Source organism: Mustela nivalis, assembly GCF_964662115.1.
Source record: "Mustela nivalis genome assembly, chromosome: 8".
Lineage (NCBI taxonomy): Eukaryota > Metazoa > Chordata > Mammalia > Carnivora > Mustelidae > Mustela > Mustela nivalis.
Window position 1 is genome coordinate 65525973 of NC_139027.1, and position 18155 is coordinate 65544127.

At 34.9% G+C, this 18155-nt stretch overlaps 1 protein-coding gene across 2 annotated transcripts in view; it reads left to right on the forward strand.

Moving 5' to 3' along the window:
- PPP4R3B (protein phosphatase 4 regulatory subunit 3B) overlaps positions 1–18155 on the forward strand; it is a 69486-nt gene that overhangs the window by 41884 nt on the left and 9447 nt on the right. Inside the window, exons 8-14 of one of the 2 annotated variants that reach the window (XM_082743577.1) lie at positions 5002–5133; positions 6199–6301; positions 8791–8832; positions 10552–10710; positions 14179–14348; positions 16874–17013; positions 17388–17572. In XM_082743577.1, coding sequence (XP_082599703.1) covers positions 5002–5133; positions 6199–6301; positions 8791–8832; positions 10552–10710; positions 14179–14348; positions 16874–17013; positions 17388–17572 — 931 coding nt within the window. The remainder of the gene's footprint in view (positions 1–5001; positions 5134–6198; positions 6302–8790; positions 8833–10551; positions 10711–14178; positions 14349–16873; positions 17014–17387; positions 17573–18155) is intronic. The other variant, XM_082743578.1, reaches the window with a different exon arrangement.

The window sequence follows — 18155 nt, forward strand, 5'->3', positions numbered from 1 at the left end:
CTGAAGTAGCAGATACAATGTATGTTTTCACATTGTGTTAATTTTTGAAGTGGCCCTGGGTCCTAACTACAGTACTATCAAAAATACGTTCAGGATTGTTCAGATACCTGTATTTATAATTTAAAAAAATGTTGTTGGGGAGGTCAATGAATTTCTGTTAAAGCCGTTCCTGAGGGGCGCAAAGCCGTTCCTGAGGGGCGCCTGGGTGGCTCAGTGCATTAAGCCGCTGCCTTCGGCTCAGGTCATGATCTCGGGGTCCTGGGATCGAGTTCTGCATCGGGCTCTCTGCTCGGCAGGGAGCCTGCTTCCTCCTCTCTCTCTCTCTGCCTCTCTGCCTACTTGTGATCTCTCTCTGTCAAATAAATAAAATAAAATCTTAAAAAAAAAAAAAGCCGTTCCTGAGTTACATGTAACATACAAGGTAAGTATTTGTTTACAGTATTTGACAAACCATGCATTTAAGTACAACCAGCAAAAAGGAATAAGTATATGGATATGTGATTTTGAAATTAAAGTTAGTCTTAAAATGTTAATAAAATCTGGAACGTGTCCTCAAAAAAAAAAGGGGGGGGGGATGGCTAATACCAAAAATAAAGATGACAAGTCTTGACAAGGATATGGAGAAGAGTCCTTGGACACCTGGGTAGCTCAGCGGGTTAAGCCTCTGCCTTAATCTCAGGGTCCTGGAATTGAATCCTGCATCAGGCTCTCTGCTCAGCAGGGAGCCTGCTTCCCACCTCACCCCCCGCCTGCTTCTCTGCCTACCTGTGATCTCTCTCTGTCAAATAAATAAATAAAATCCCTTTAAAGAAGAGTCCTAGTACACTGATGATGGGGATATATTGGAGCAGCCATCATGGAAAACAGATGGAAGTTCCTCTAAAAATTAAAATAGACTACTATATGATCCAGCAATCTTGCTTCTGTCCATAAATCCAAAAGATCTTGAAGAGATACCTGTCCTCCCATGTTCACTGCAGCATTATTCACAATAGTCAAGACATCTAAGCAACCTCAGTGTCCATCTGCAGATGAATGGATAAAATTTTTTATATATGTACAGTGGAGCATTATTCAGCCTCAATAAAAGGAAGTCGTGCCATTCTTGACATCTTGGATAAACCTAGAGGACAATTTGCCAAGTGAAATAAGCCGGACACAGAAGGAAAAATACATGATACTTATTATAAAAGTAATACAGACTCATAGAATCAGAGAACAATGGTGTTTGCCAGGGGATGGGGCTGGGGGAAATGGGAAAGATCCTAGACAAAGGGTATAGAATTCCAGTTATAAAGGATGAGTAACATAGGACAGCATAGTACCTATAGTTAAGAATATTATATACTTGGGGCGCCTGGGTGGCTCAGTGGGTTGGAGCCTCTGCCTTCGGCCCAGGTCATGATCCCAGCATCCTGGGATCAAGCCCCACATGGGGCTCTCTGCTCAGGAGGAAGCCTGTTTCTCCCTCTCTCTCTGCCTGCCTCTCTGCCTACTTATGATCTCTATCTGATAAATAAATAAAAGAATATTGTATGCTTTAAAATATGCTGAAAAGGTAGATACTATGTTAAATGTTTATATCACAGAAGAAAAGAAAAAACCCAACTTAGAATGGTTTTACCTAATGAAAGTTTTATTAATGTCACAGTAAGTCTTGAAGCAGCTCCATTATGACAGAAGACTTTCATCTTTTGAGTCAATCATCCTCATTTTCTGGTTTTAATGTCTATTACTTTGAGATTGCAAGATTGCTATTCCACCTCCAGGAATAAGAAGGGCAGAGAGCAAAATAATGGCTGGAAAGCTTTCGTGTTTTATTTTAAAACACTTCCCTGGAGGTTCCAATTAACAATTTCTACTTGGATTTCTTTGTCCAAAAGTAAGTTACCCTTAGCTATGAAGAATGCTGGGAAATTGTGTTTTAGCTAAGTACATTGCCCCTAAACAAAATTTGGACTCTGCTAGCAAAACAATGAAAATAGAGACTAAATGGGTGCCTCATAGTATCAGCCACGTTGTCTCTCCTCTATGGCTACCTAACTTTCATACATTTTTTCTTTCCTCATCCACCTTTCCCTCAAGGGACATAAATCAAGTTTCCATCATTTGAATGTTAGGTAGTCTTCTTCAAGTCCAGATAAGACTCCTAGTATTTCAGTAACCTATAAACAGAAAGATAATTTATCTGCCCCCAACGTCAAGCAAAACTGCTTTTGTCTGGGAAGAGGGCGAACATACTTATAGCAATCATTCATTCATAACTGTGATACACTGGTTCATCAAATACTTGTTGAATAGCAGTAGCTTGGACTCCTTGTCCCAGGAGGTTCTTGATTAACAAAAGCAGCTGTCTCTAAAGAAATGCCCCTTGCCTATTTTTTTCCAAAACCTTTCTTCCCTCAGGATATTATCAGCTGTGGCTACATCTGAGTTGGGCAATAGAAGATGCCTTTCCTCCAAGGATCTATATAATCTTCACAGTCTCCTTTCTGTCAGTGTGAGTTCTCTGGCCAAGTAGTGGTCTTAAAGATTGAACAGTCATGGACTGTTGCCTATTTTAAAACTTTCTTGACAGTTAAGCTTCCTCAACTATTTAGTAGCCTTCCAGACTATTTGCTTCTTATGGATTTTAAAGATCTTTTCCAAATGTAATCTTTTTATTTTATTTAAGATGTATGTATTAGAGTGTACCATGAGCTGTGGGAGGGGCCAGGGGAGAGGGAGAGAACCTCAGGCAGATTCCCCAATGAGCACAGAGCCCAACTGGGGTCAGTCTCATAACCCTGAAAGCATGACCTGATTAAAAACCAAGAGTCACATGCTCAACTAACTGAACCATCCAAATACCCTGTATCCAAACATAAACTTTAAACCTAGAGATTTCAATTTCTCTGCTGACATTTTGCCCTTCCTATCTGAAGCCTGGGGATCTTAAAATGTTTTAAAGAATAGCAGTCAGTGGTGTATATACCTTTCTCTGGCAGGGAAGTCTTACAGGCCTGAGAAAGGCATTTCCTTTCTTACCTCCTAAAAAGGCTGTAGTTTTTCTTTAACAGTCTGTTTCACCATGAAATATGTAAATTAGCTTTTGTCAATTTTGTAAGTCACTGAATTATGGCACTCAGTTTGGCATTGATACAGCTGGAAGCAGGATTTATGAGAAACTGCATGTAAGAGAGAAGACCAAAAAAGTTTGAAGACTGTATTGAAATGACGTTTCAGTGTATGAGCTATACCTTAAGTATTTCTTGCCTCTCTGGTTTTATTTAGATGTAACCTAAATTCATCACTTATTATTTTTTTGTGCCTAGTTTTAAATGAATGAACTTATGAAAGAGGATTATATATAATTCAAATTATCTGAGGACCTAATTAACTGGTAGAATGTAAGTAGTACACATTGACATAAATGTAAAGTAAGTAAATGCCATAGCACTGTTCTGAGGAAAGGTTATTTTATGACACCTTGTCATAATATGTTAACATTTTACATGAGTTAAGCTTTGCCAATTGTGCCACTATAAGAAAGAGCAGCAGATTAGTGTAGAATCTACCATTTCCTCCAATTGAAATGAGGCTTGGGTCTGGATTTATTAATTAGCTCTATGAATTTTATTTCATAAATCGTAATTCCTCTTTGAAGAGATTTTATTTTGTTTTTAATGCCATGACAGAATTGATTCATTGGTGTTGAAATTTTGAAAAGTGGTAGGGGCTAGGATTCTCATTTTAAGCAGCTAAGTCCCTGTGACATGCTTTTGTTGGTTCTTAACAGAATTTAAGAACACAAACAACTTTACAGGGAAATATTTTTGGAAACCACAGTATGTTCAGTTTAAGGGGCTAACACAACAAAATAATAACAAAAAGTGCTTTATACTGGGGACGACTGGGTGGCTCAGTCAGTTAAGCGTCTGCCTTCTGCTCAGGTCATGATTCTGGATCCTGGGATAGAGCCCCATATCTGGCTTCCTGCTCATCAGAGTCTGCTTTTCCCCCTGCTCTTGCAAATGCACACACACTCGCTCTCATATAAATAAAATCATTTTTTAAGTGCTTTATACTGAATATTTTTATTACTTTACAGAGTTCTCCCAATTTAAGAAGTTCATCTTAATTCCATGCAGTTCCCTTATTTCATCTTCTTCAGTTATTACCTTTCTTCCCCCAATAATAAATGTGTTCTCAAATCAGCTGATGTCAAAACGTTTTTCTTTGTACTGTACTTCAATTTCTAAGGCTTTTTTTTTAAAGATTTTATTTCGTTATTTGAAAGAAAGAGACACAGAGAAGGAATACAAGTAGGGAGAATGGGAGAGGGAAAAGCAGGCTTCTGGTGAGCAGAGGGCCCGATATGCGTCTCGATCCCAGGACCCTGGGATCATGACCTGAGCTCAGGGCAGACACTTAACGACTGAGCTACTCAGGCGCCACTTAAGATTGCTTAAAAATACAGGCAAAAGGTAAATAAATTTTGTCTCTGCAAGCTACTTTGTAGTTTCATAGTTAAGACCTAAAAGCATGCAACTAATGCATAGCTCTGTGGTTAGGTTATTATGTAACAGTGTACATCCACTTGCTCCAGTTGTGTACTGGGTTTTCTCACTTTTTTGCTAGAAAGGATTTTCTCATTTGAAGCTCAGATAGTCTGTGTTTTAGGGTCACGTGATGGGTGATCCTCCTCATTCAGTCGCCTCTAAATTCATATCTGAGGCTGAAACCTAGATTGAGAATCTGTTAGAATCTCCATTGAACAAGAATCACTGATAAATGATTTTGTTTCTCACTCTCCTATATTGATGTTGCCGTAAGCTTTAGTGTGCTCTGCTTTTTTTAGTGGGCCTTTTTCAATCTAGTGTATTTAAAGAACTTGAAAAAATACTAGGAACATAAAAGTTTAAATAAGTTCATTTATTCTTTGGTTTTGATTTTGTTCTTTCAGTTGGTATATTTGTCGCATATTCAAACCAGTCCTAATGGAAGTACATTTTCTTTCAGGATATCCTTCTCATTAATGTAGTAATTGAACAAATGATCTGTGATACTGATCCTGAGCTAGGGGGTGCTGTTCAGTTAATGGGACTTCTTCGTACTCTAATTGATCCAGAGAACATGCTGGCTACAACTAATGTAAGAAATTATTCTGAGATAAAAATATTTTGGTTTAGGCAGTTTTAGAGGATTTCATGTATAATAAATTATATATAAATACATAAATATATAAATATAAAATCTTAAAATTTGTACAATTTTTAAAAATCATAAATACTTGAGCATTTGTACACTTGGTATCCAAGTAGCTATGGTGTTCCTGTAGCAGTTTATTTGTGGCAAAATAGAAGATTTGTAATCTGGGAAAATCTTAGTAAAATGTTAGCATTTCTGTTTATGGCTCTTAGCCTTATTCTGTTAACTTCTTAAAAATTAATATACAACATACGTAACATTTAACACTGCTGAGCCGTAAACAGTAAAAATGGCTAAGATGGTAAATTTTAATGTTAAGTGTTTTTTAATCATAGTGGAAAAAATTAATATGTACTGAATGATCTCAACTGCTAAGAGAAATCATTCAGAAAAGACTTACGGAAGTATTCCAAAATACTAATAATTGTTGTCTCAAAATTCTGGGATTTTTTTTCTTTATAAAATTCCCTCATATTTAGAGAAGAATATATTGTTTTTAAATCATTACTTGTTTATGAGACCATTGTATAAAAATAGTGGTCAAAAAAATCAAAAGATACTGATTCCCAAATTTCCAAATAAGAAATTTTTGAAATTTAGAAAAGAGATCTAAATTCTGTCCTGATTCAAGTGGCTTGATAAATCAGTTTGGTGTTTTTTTCATATTTGAATATGCTGTGAATGGAGTTTCAAATTTTCAGCAGTTAGTAACTTGCTCCTCTCGACATTGCTTGGTAGATCTTCATTCTACTTCAGATCATAAGCATACTAGGAAAAAAATTCTTCTGAGTAATTTTCCTCAGAAAAATTTTTTATAATCTTATTTTCATTTTAATTTAGTAATATGAAATAGATTTGATTTTTCAGTTCTGCAGAAATACAGTTAAGGTGAATGTAACTAGTTTTTTTGTTCTTTCATGATATCTTAAAGTATCTTTTGTATGTAATCTACACTAATTCTTAAAGATATTAAAAGATAAAATATTTTTTTAATTCTATATGTTTCAGAAAACTGAAAAAAGTGAATTTCTAAATTTCTTCTACAACCATTGTATGCATGTTCTCACAGCACCACTTTTGACCAATACTTCAGAAGACAAGTGTGAAAAGGGTAGGGTTTCTTACTTATCTGCTTATGATTTCCATTTTTAAAGAGTGAAATAAGTAGTATAACTGTAACAGGCTGTCTGCTCAGTGCTTTATATGACAAGGAGAAATTAGAAAATCCAAGGGGAACAATCATGTTGGAGAATAATTTGGCTACATAGTAAAGCTCTTTAATTTCACAACATAAGGATCGAAAGTTATGGGTTAATCAAAAAAGTTGGTTAAAGTAGAGAACGGTTTAAAAAAATAAACTGGTAACATTCTAAATGCTGACTCATTTGCTGATACTTTGTGTAGGGGCAAGACTTTCTTTTTTAATGTATTTTTTTTATTTCCATGTCATCTTTTATCCATAAACTACACCCATAATTCATCAGCTACAACTTCTCGTTCTACTGACTTATAGTCTGTAGACTGTATTCAGCTTAGCCATAGATGGTACATTATTATGATATTTCATCAGTCTGTGATATTTAAAGTATGTAATCATACTGCCAGAAATAGTGTAAACAAAGGACTTTTGATAAGCATGCAACTCAACTGGTTTAAATGAGGGATGGGAGGGGTGGTTTTAGAGTGTTGGTTAATCCAATGAGTCATTTTAAAAGGGAGTCAATTAAAGAGAATGTTTGCTAAATTAATTAAGTTGTAAAATGGGCACAGCTTACATAATACTATCACTTCAATTTCTGAGGGAACATTTAGAACATTTAGAAAATAAAGAACATGTGGTATATTCATACAGTGGAATACTCAAAAGCAGTTAAAAACTGAATTTCGAACTATTAACAAGTTCTTGAAAATACAAAATTGGATAAAAAAGCATGTTCCAGGGATGCCTGGGTGGCTCAGTCAGTTAAGCAGTTGCCTTCAGCTCGGGTCATGATCCCAGGGTCCTGGGATGGAGTCCCGCACGGGGCTGCTTGCTCAGTGGGGAGCCCGCTTCTCCCTCTGCCTCTGCCTGCCACTCTGCCTGCTTGTGCTCTCTCTGACAAATTTTTTTAAAACATTAAAAAGCATGTTGCAGAATGTTTTCATGCAGAACAGTTTCATTTGTATAAATTAAAATAAATGCATTTTTAACTTTAATTTTAAAATAAAACACTTGCAGCATACAGAAATGTTTAGATAATTATATAGCAGACACCATATATTTCCTGTCTGCTTTATCAAAACTAACTTGCCCTATTTTTTTTTCATAATTTTTTTGAAAAGAAAATAAATTGCAGTAATTGTTGAAGTTTCCTATGCACCTCTTCATATTCTCACTTCACCCCCTATCACTCAAGGAATGTTGAATTTGAGGTTTATCACTCAGTGTCTGTTTATATTACTATAAGTGTAATGTATTATTTTTCATGTTTCCAAACTTGATACAAATTGATTTCTGTTGTACACATTGTTCTGCATTTTTTTTTCTCTTATTCAGTGAGTTTTTTAAATCTGTCCATATTGATACCTGGAGTTCTTATTTATTTTTAAGTCTTATATAGTATTCTCTATGAGTATGTTATAATTTAGCCCCTCTGCTTCTAATGTACATTTAAGTTGTTTCTAGTTTTTGCTGTTAAATACAGTGCTACGATAGACATTCATATTTTTTCCTGTGCATATGTGCTGTAAAATATATGTCTAAAATTCAGAACTTATAATATCCTACTTATTTTTTTAAAACTTCAAGACATAAATTATAATAATATTGTGTTATTCTGGAGTTTAAGAAATTTTTGTAGAGAGAGAAAGCTATCCTAATTATTGGAGGATGACTAAGAAGTAAAAGAAAATGTGTCCGTCTTTTCTCTGGTTGTAACCTCACTTTTTTATCAGAATATTTAGTGTCTTAACACTTCCTCATCCACACCCAATTCTATAAAAGGTGGTAACTGAAACAACTATTTTTTTAAATTGAAGTATAGTTGACACAGGATGCTATGTTTCTTTCAGTAAATAGCATAGTTGTTTCACAAGTCTGTACATTAAGCTTCACTCACCACAAGTGTAGCTCCCATCTCTCACCAGGTAATGCTGTTACGGTACCATTGACTATATTCCCTGTGCTGTACCTTTTATCCCTGTGACATACATTTCATAACTGGAATCCTGTATCTCCCTTCTCCCATTTTGCCCATCCCTTCACTCCCCTCACAACTAATTCTTTTTTTTTTTTTTTAAAGATTTTATTTATTTATTTGACAGAGAGAAATCACAAGTAGGCAGAGAGGCAGGCAGAGAGAGAGAGAGAGAGGGAAGCAGGCTCCCTGCTGAGCAGAGAGCCCGATGCGGGACTCAATCCCAGGACCCTGAGATCATGACCCAAGTCGAAGGCAGTGGCTTAACCCACTGAGCCACCCAGGTGCCCCCCCTCACAACTAATTCTTGACAGTTACTCAGGTAAAATGAGATTATGACCAAAGACATCCTTTGTATGTTGTAAAGGACTAGGAAAATAGAAGTAATTATTACTGAAGTAACTGACTTATTTTTTTTTGTTAGATAATATAGTTGGATCTAACAAAAACAGCACGATTTGCCCTGGTAAGTATGAATTTTATTTTATGAACTAACACAAAATTGTAAGCTTTTTTTGCTCAAAGTATAATGCATTTATTTATACAAGGCTAAGAAAGGCTTATTTTTTAAAAAATCCAAAAAATTTTACCTATTTCTTTCATTGTAAAGAAAAACATTCCATTTTCTCTAATATAAAAGATGGAAAACTGGTTGGAATTTTGTTTTTGTTTTTTACTGTAAATTTAGAGCTTGTTTTCTGATTTTTTTTTTGAGAAGACATCTGAAAGTTGAGAATTTTAGTTCATTATTTTTGAAACCTAGTAAACTAAGACCAGCTAGGAACTAGGGTTAGTGTTCATGACAGCATTATGCTTAGGTATTATTTATGAACCTGAGTGTAAGCACTGTTGCTTCTACTTGGAACATGCATACTAGGGATGGGGCTAGGAGAATAGAAAATGCGCTGTGTGCACCTAGAATCCTGTCTCTTCTGCCAGGCTCATCAGTGGTCTAGGAGACCCAGTTTCAAATGAGGAGACCTTCAGAAATTAGATTAGTTAAGAGATAAAATGATTAATTTCCTGTCCTAATTAGAGAAAGTGAAAACAAGATACTTAATTAACACTGCAGATCATTGTTACAAAATCTTTTTTGAATAAAATTAGGGAATTGAGAAATTAAGAGAGTGTAATTTTTTTATCAGAGTGAGGGACTAGTTCAGATACTGACTGTGGTGTTTGCTGTTACACAGATGGGCCTGAAACAAGTAAAACTCTTTACTTGCATTTAGCACAGGAAGGATCTTTTAAATACCAGAACTGTATTTTGTATTTTTAATGGCTTTTCTGTTATCAAAACAATGCTGATTATTCCTGATGGCATCATAGTTCCACAAAATATTTATGTGTGTAATCTTCTCGAAAAATAGTTGGACTAGATTTATCCTGTAAGGCTGTGGTTCTTACTCAAAAAATTTCCTCACAGTTTAATATTTCTTGCCTAAAACATTTATAATAGGTGTCAGTAGTTATTGACATAAGGCCTTTGACATATATTCAATTTCAATGTTCAGGAACCAATTTGAAATCATTTCATTAAAGTATATATCAAGGCCTCTTGAGGGAAGAAAAGGTAGTTTACTTTAGTAGGCCTTGCATGGATATCACATTTTGATGTTAAAAAGATCATTGTTAAAAAAAAATCTCAATATACTATTTTTCACTTTATATATAAGTAGCCAAAAATGTCCTTTCCTTAAAGAAGTCTTTTTAAGGAAAGCATATTAATTTTTCTTAGAAAGTTCTGTTGCACCGTGTTAGGCAAAAAGCTTGACGTATTTACTCTTTACTGGGGACCCTTTAATAGATTTGTTAATATTAATAATGAAAGCAGCACACATTAAGGAAGTATTTCTAAGAAGATCTCAATGAGATCAATGAGGGTTTTCTTAGCATGTATGTATTTTTTTTTAATTGAGGCTTTCTTTCCTCTTAACACTAATAAGTATTTTATACAAAAGCCATAGAAGGTATCCATTTAGTCAATAAAAATGGATAGTACTGGAGAGTCTGCTAATGAAAAACTAAAAATCTGTAGCTCTTTAATTGATAATAATGAGGATTAGAAATACAGTTTTACTTTTGCTCTAAAATATGAGGCATAAACTGTATTCTCTTTATTTATCTTTATTCTCTTTATAACTGAATTATAATACTTATTTTCCTGTGATGACTTTCTTTGTAGATAATTATCAAACAGCACAGCTGCTTGCCTTAATTTTAGAACTACTCACATTTTGTGTGGAACATCACACATATCACATAAAAAACTATATTATGAACAAGGACTTGCTAAGAAGAGTCTTGGTCTTGATGAATTCAAAGCACACTTTCCTGGCCTTATGTAAGTAACAATTCTAAAAAATATTCTTGTATTTTAAGGATCAGTATTTTTAATAGAGATGAAACCTGAAGTTATCCATGTGAATTGATTTATTTTTTAGCAGTATATATACTGTCAAAGAGATGATTATGAGAAGTACTAATCTTTTGTTTTATTTAAAGGATAAGAGGAATAGGTCGTGGTGCTTTCCTACCCACATATTACTCACATGTAGATTGAGTTAGCTTAACTCTTGCAATAAAATACCATATATGATGACAACATTTCACTAATAGAACAAGTCCTGCTGTCTTTCACATCTTCTTCATCAAACTGTCATTTATAGTGCCTTTTTTTAAGGTTTATTTATTTATTATTTGAGTGAGAGAGAACACAAGCAGAGGAGTGGAGAAGAGGGAGAAGCAGACTCCCCACTGAGCAGGGAGCCCAATGTGGTGCTCAGTCCCAGGACCCAAGATCATGACCTGAGCCAAAGGCAGACACAACCAACTGAGCCACCCGGGTGCCCATATAGTGACTTTTAATACCTTTGAGATATGGGCCTTGAAATGTTTTTGCTTAACTCGGGTATTTTTGAACTTGTGAAATAACTTATCAGTAGTCCCCCTCAGTATACCACTTGGACCAACCATAAGCAAACTTAAATGCTGATATTTGGCCTCAGTGTTGATTTTTGGCAAACTGTTAAGGTTCCTTTCCTCTTCATATTTTTACTGCAAATAGAGATAAAGTAACCTCCTTCACCCTCCAAATAAAAAGAGCTTTGTGTTAAAATTGAAACATTTAATGCATAGAGAAAAGATTAATCTCCCAGCTACTTTTTATAAGGCCTTAAAAGTCACCACCATTAACTGCGTGCACAATTTTTCCTATTCCTTTTTACACATCTTTACGTAAAGTTATGCAAACATTCACACTCCTATAGGTCTTTTTATTTTTATAAAAACAGGATCATATTAACATATTTCTCAGCCTCTCATTATTACTCTACGTGATGAAATACAGTCTCAACTAAATTTTTTTCTTAAATGTAGTTGAGTAACACTTGATGGAGTGGCTCTTCCATAATATATTCTGCTGTTCTGTAGTGCACAGAGTATGGGATTGTTGAGTATTTTGCCACTTCAAAGAACACTGTAGTAAATAGTGTAGTATATAAATCTTTTAAGTACTGGTTCCTTTATTTCCATAGTATGGATTCCCAATAATGAAAATGCCAGGACAAAATGTTTATATAGTTTTAATGTATCCTTTTAAATTTGAATTTCACATACAGCCTCCAGATTACTTTCCCAAAAGATTGAAGCACTTGACACTCTTGCAGCACTATGTTACTGATTCCTAAAATGTTATGAAGAGGATGATGGAAAATGGGGTATTCCACTTGTGTTTTAACTTACATTTTCCTTGACATACTATGTATTTTCCTATTTTAGTGCTTTTGAATTTTATCTGTGTGAATTGCCTATTTTTTTCTTACAGCTCTTATGTTTTAGGGATATTGATTTGTCACACTTGGGGGGGATAATGTCCCAGTCTCATTTATCTTTTGCATTTGCCTTTATTGATAGTATTTTTTAAATATATAATAGTTTTAAGATTCTCTATGATGAAAAATGTGTCTCTTTTCCTTTTATGAGTTTTGGGGTTTTTATCTTGCCTAGGAACATCTCCTATGTCCTAAGATTATTCAAATAAAATACTCTCCTCAATTTACTTCTCATTTTTATTATTCCTTTTTTTAACTTAAATATATATAATACATTTGAAGTCTGTTTTTATATATGGTTTGGAGGGTGTTGCTTTGTTTTCTTTCAAATGGATAGCAAGTTTTGCCAGTCCCCTTATTAAATAAACTGTGTTTTTCTTACTTAATTAAAATTTCTCTTGTTGTATAGTTCGTTGCTATATATATCTTATGTCTTGTTTCTGAGGTATTTTTTTCTAAACCTGTCGTTTTATTAGATGAGATAAATAGGAAAGTTTATTCTTAGGCCACTGAGCCTCTTGTAAGGTTTAATATCTGCTAAGTCCCTGCTTGATTTTCCTTCTCATAGTTTTCTTGGTTCTCAGATATTTGTTCTTCCATAATAACTTAAAAATAATTTTATCCAGTTCATTTTGACCAGATTATGTTAAAATTTTCTATCAGTTTTGGAAGGATTGATGTTCTCATGATAGGTGTTCCTATCTGGCTTTCTGTAAATAGTCCTTTTGGATGAGTGCAGAGTATCCTGTTTATGTGTATATATCACAGCTGAACAAATCTCCAGTATTTAAATGTTTACATTGGATCAAGATTTCCATCATAAGTAGTGCAGTTGTAACTATATCGTGTCATTCACCCATTCGCCAGCAGTGTATGAGAGTGCCTGCTTGCTCACTTACTTAGTATTTTTAGTCATAAATATTTCTTGTCCTGCTACAAAAAGGCAATGTTTAAAAAAAAAAAAAAGGCGATGTTATAAGTCTAGCACTTCTTTCACACTTGTTTGTGTTTTTTTGGTTTTTTGGGTTTTTCTTCACACTTGTTTTGTGTTCCAGTTATCATACATTTATACCTTACGTGGCCTATTTCAGTTTTATTCTTAGATAGTATTTGGAACCTCTTTTGACAGGCACAGCTTCTTTTAATGACTTCCATCTGTGAACAACAGGTTGGAAATGAGAGACATTTCCTTTCAGTATTTAAAATTCGAAAAGCCACATTATACTGCTTGTTACTCTACTGTTCTTTTACTGATACAGCCTGACCTGTCACAGTTCATGTTTACCAAATACAAAACAGCTCATAGGCAATTGGTAAACAAGGGCTAAAATGTATCGGATTAAAATGTGTATGTTATAATGTATAGGTAGTGTCGGTTCATGGATGATTTTTCCAAGGCAAAGAGAACTGAAATAGTGGGAGTGGAACTATAGCCTTGATCAGAAAAAGTACAAGACCTTCAGCTCTCCTGTTAAGCTGGCAGCAGGAACCACTTTGGCTTTATTTTCAGAAAATCGAGAAGTACCTACCTCCAGAGCTCCTGCTGTGGGGAGGTGAGGCAGATTTGGGCAGGTTGCACCACTCCTGTGCCCACCTTCAAGAAAGACAGCCCTGTCCTGGCTCTGAGCTGCCATCGCTACATCATCTGCATGTCCCAGCACTGCTCTGAGTACTGTTAGCATTGGCACTCGATTGGTTTCTGTGGGTTTTTAAAAATCTTTATACCATGGAGCTACCTGCCTGGGTACTTTATCTCCCAAGTACCAGTTATTGGGTTTTTTGCTGGCTCTGGCTACATGAGTTAATACAGATTTGAGTGGTCTTACCCTAACTCTATTTTTTCCTCAAAACCCAGTTATTTTTAGTGCACATTTTTACTTTTTATTTTAGAATATATACATTGCTTTATGTAAAAATACCTGTGTAATAATTGCTATTAATGTGATTATCAATTTGTTCCCTGTATGATTTTTAATTAGGTGCTCTTCGTTTTATGAGGCGGATAATTGGCCTTAAAGATGAATTTTATAATCGTTACATCACGAAGGGAAATCTTTTTGAGCCAGTTATAAATGCTCTTCTGGATAATGGAACTCGGTACAATCTGTTGAATTCAGCTGTTATTGAGTTATTTGAATTTATAAGAGTGGTAAGTTTATGCTGAAGGATTCTTAGTAAAATAAAATAATTACATGTTTAGCAATGCTAATATTTTAAATTGTGAAATTTAGCATGGTGTTTTAACCCATGTTTACTCTATATTATTCTCAGTTCCATTTTTATTGGCCACATGTTTCAGGATTATATTTGGCATATGTAGACATTTTAGTCAAGTATGCCATTCATGAGATCTGGATTATCTTTGTAGGGGTAGTGATAAATAGAAAGGTTGAAAGTAATTACTTTGGCAAACTGCTAGATGATGTATAAAAGGTAGGCTATTATCATGTAAATTTGAGTTGCAGAGACCAGGAAGTGAGGCAGATCACTCCAACTGCCTTATCTTATAGATGAGGGGCTTCAGACAACCAGAGTAATAAAGTGATTTATTTAGGAGCATCCATTTGGTTAGGAGCATAGTCAGAGCTTGAAGACAGGTCACAGCTCAGTTTTGGGCAACAGTTCTGTCATAAAAAGATCTGGAGAGAACTCTACATGAACAATAAGGTTAAGATAGGTAACTGTAGGACCAATAAAATAAATTTACCCTCTCCCACACACTGAAATCATTCCATCAGGGAAAATGGCCACATGGTTAGAATTTGAAAAAAAGAAAGTCAAAGCTAGAAATTCATTCTCTAGCTTTGGCTCCTGCAGATTTCTGCTCATGACATGCTGTTCTCATATAAACATTATTTGGCTGGCAGGATTACTTTTCTAATAGTCACTTGGCCAAGAGTATGGTTTTCAAAAGGATGAAGAGAATAGAAGTATTGTCTTTAGCCTTAGAAAAGAGGGAACATAGTTAACTAGCTTACCAAGTATCTGAACCCTGTTTCACAATGTACTGTTGTAATGAACCAGAGATTGGCGCATATATATATATATCCCCTTAAAATTTTTGGTGAGGGGGCATAGGTGACTCAGTTGGTTAAGCGTCTGCCTTCAGCTCAGTCATGATTCCGGGTCCTGGGATCGAGTCCCCCATTAAGTTCCCTGCCCAGCGGCAAGCCTGCCCCTCCCTCTCCCTCTGCCTATTTGTGCTCTCTCTGTTGAATAAACAAAATCTTTAAAAAAAAGTTAAAAAAAACTGATAAAATGACTTGTAGGGTTCACAACCCCACCCGTTTCTGTGATTGAATTTGTTTTTCAGAAAATAATTTTAAGTGGTTGATAAATGTACATTGAATCCCAAAACTTAACTCATCTTTTATTTTTTTAAAGACTTATTTATTTGAGAGAGAGAGTGCAAGTGGGGGTGAGGGCAGAGCAAGAGGATCGCAAACAGACTCCCTGCTGAGCGTAGAGCCCCACATGGGGCTCAGTCTCAGGACCCCAAGATCGTGACCTGAGCCAAAACCAAGAATCAAGTGCTTAACCGACTGAGCCACCCAGGTACTCCAAAACTTAACTCATCTTTTTTGTTCAGTATATAACACAGAACCATTTTACCTGGGTTTCTAATATCTCTTCTTTGCATATTATTTGAGATTTCCAGAGAAAATAGTTTGAAAACTTAAAAGTCCTTAAAAAACAGATTATGGGGCGCCTGGGTGGCTCAGTGGGTTAAGCCTCTATTTTGGCTCAGGTCATGATCTCAGGGTCTTGGGATGGAGCCCCTCATTGGACTCTCTGCTCAGCAGGAAGCCTGCTTCCCCCTGCCCTCTCTCTGCCTACTTGTGATCTCTCTGTCAAATAAATAAAATCTTTAAAAACAAACAATGTATCTTTTAAAGAAGTGACATGTATATTTCTTGTTAATCTTAAATTCCTGAATCACAATTTCAGTTATTATTAATAATGAGTGTACTTTGCATGCAGGCATTTGCAATGATTATTTAGAATGGTTCATTTAGAATTTAAAAGAATTTAGGAGTTGTTACTGTCAGTTTGTTTCACAAAAACTATACCACTGGAAAACTGCAGAAACAGGTAGAATTCAAGTTAATAGTTTATCAAATCTGCATATGTAATCTAGTTATAGGAGTCTGTGTTTTATTATTTAGGTAAGGCTTATCCCATTTTGATGCCAGTAAAGGAGGAGTCTTTAAGTTAACACCTAAAATTTGTTAAAAGTGGAATTTCACTATCTGCCTTCTAACTAGCTGTGTGCTCTTCATCAGATCATCCAACCTCTCAGATCCTCAGTTTTCCTTTTCTGTAAAATGGGGGTAATAAAACCTATTTCATACAATTGTTAGGATCAAGTGAAACTTTATGTTAAAGTACTTTTTAAATTGTAAAGTACTATGTAAACGCAAAGAATAAACAGAAGACATAAACTAACTCTAGTTACTTTCAAATGTTTTGTAGCCCCCCAAAAGAGCTCCTTTTTTATTCCTAGTTTTCTCTGGAGGCCTGGCTCATGTGTAAAGAAACTAGGACATTTATTTTTGTAATGTGAATTTGAAAAACCTTTTTTGATCAGCTTTGGAACTATAAAAAAGTTCTTTTAAGTTTTTCTCCTAAGTGTCATTGAATTATATTTGAATTGTAAATTTTGTCCTCATACAGGAAGATATCAAGTCTCTTACTGCACATATAGTTGAAAACTTTTATAAAGCACTTGAATCAATAGAATATGTTCAGACATTCAAAGGATTGAAGACTAAATATGAGCAAGAAAAAGACAGACAAAATCAGAAACTGAACAGGTATTGTTTAAATATATTGTATTTATAGGCTATAAAATTATATCCAAAATCTTCTGTTCGGATCTCACGTATGAACTTTACCCAGGAGCATTCTTTCCATCATTAGATAGTACAGGGTTGTATAGAAGGTAGGATATTCTCCCTACCCAAATCTTTTATGTGAACATATTATAACTCAAGGTAATTTTTATTTTAATTTACAATATTTTGGAGTGTTCTGGGGTTACATCTTGTATCACAGTCAAGGTGATTATGATGTAAATTATACGTAGTTAAAATTACTTTTGCTCCTTTTGGTTATACATATATATTCTCAAATTTAATCTGGTCACAAACTTTAAATCATTACTCAGTATTTGTGATGTTTCTTACAGTGTACCATCTATATTGCGTAGTAACAGATTTCGCAGAGATGCAAAAGCCTTGGAAGAGGATGAAGAAATGTGGTTTAATGAAGATGAAGAGGAGGAAGGAAAAGCAGTTGTGGCACCAGTAGAAAAATCTAAGCCAGAAGATGATTTTCCAGATACTTATGAAAAATTTATGGAGACAAAAAAAGGTATTAAAATTTTGAATTTTGGAATAATGTAGCATTTATTAGGTACAGAAATTATCAGTTGCTTGTGAAGGTTTGGTCATAGTATATAAAGCATGAAAGACAGGAATTTAATAGTGAATTGGGACCTTTTAAAATTTCCACATCTTTTTCCAAATCTGGGAGTTATTTTCATGTTTAAACTGTTTTTCTTGAAACTTGCCCTTTTGCAGTGCTCTTCATTTGCTGTTTAGAATCACATTGTCTACTTATACATTGCCTTCAATGAACAATCTTGGATTTATTTCTGTACTGAGATCTCCAATAATAATAGAGACCATATATTGGGGCGTCTGGGTGGCTCAGTTGGTTGAATGACTGCCTTCACCTCGGGTGAAGTCCGAGATCCTAGAGTCCTGCATTGGTTTCCCTGGTCAGCAGGGAGTCTAGTCTGCTTCTCCCACTGACCTCTTTCCTCTCCTCTTTCTCTCTCTCAAATAAATAAATAAAATCTTAAAAAAAAAAAATAAATAATAAAGACCATATAGATACATAGAAACTTTCCAGAGCATTCTGCCTTTTATAATTTTGAGGAAACTAAGCTCAA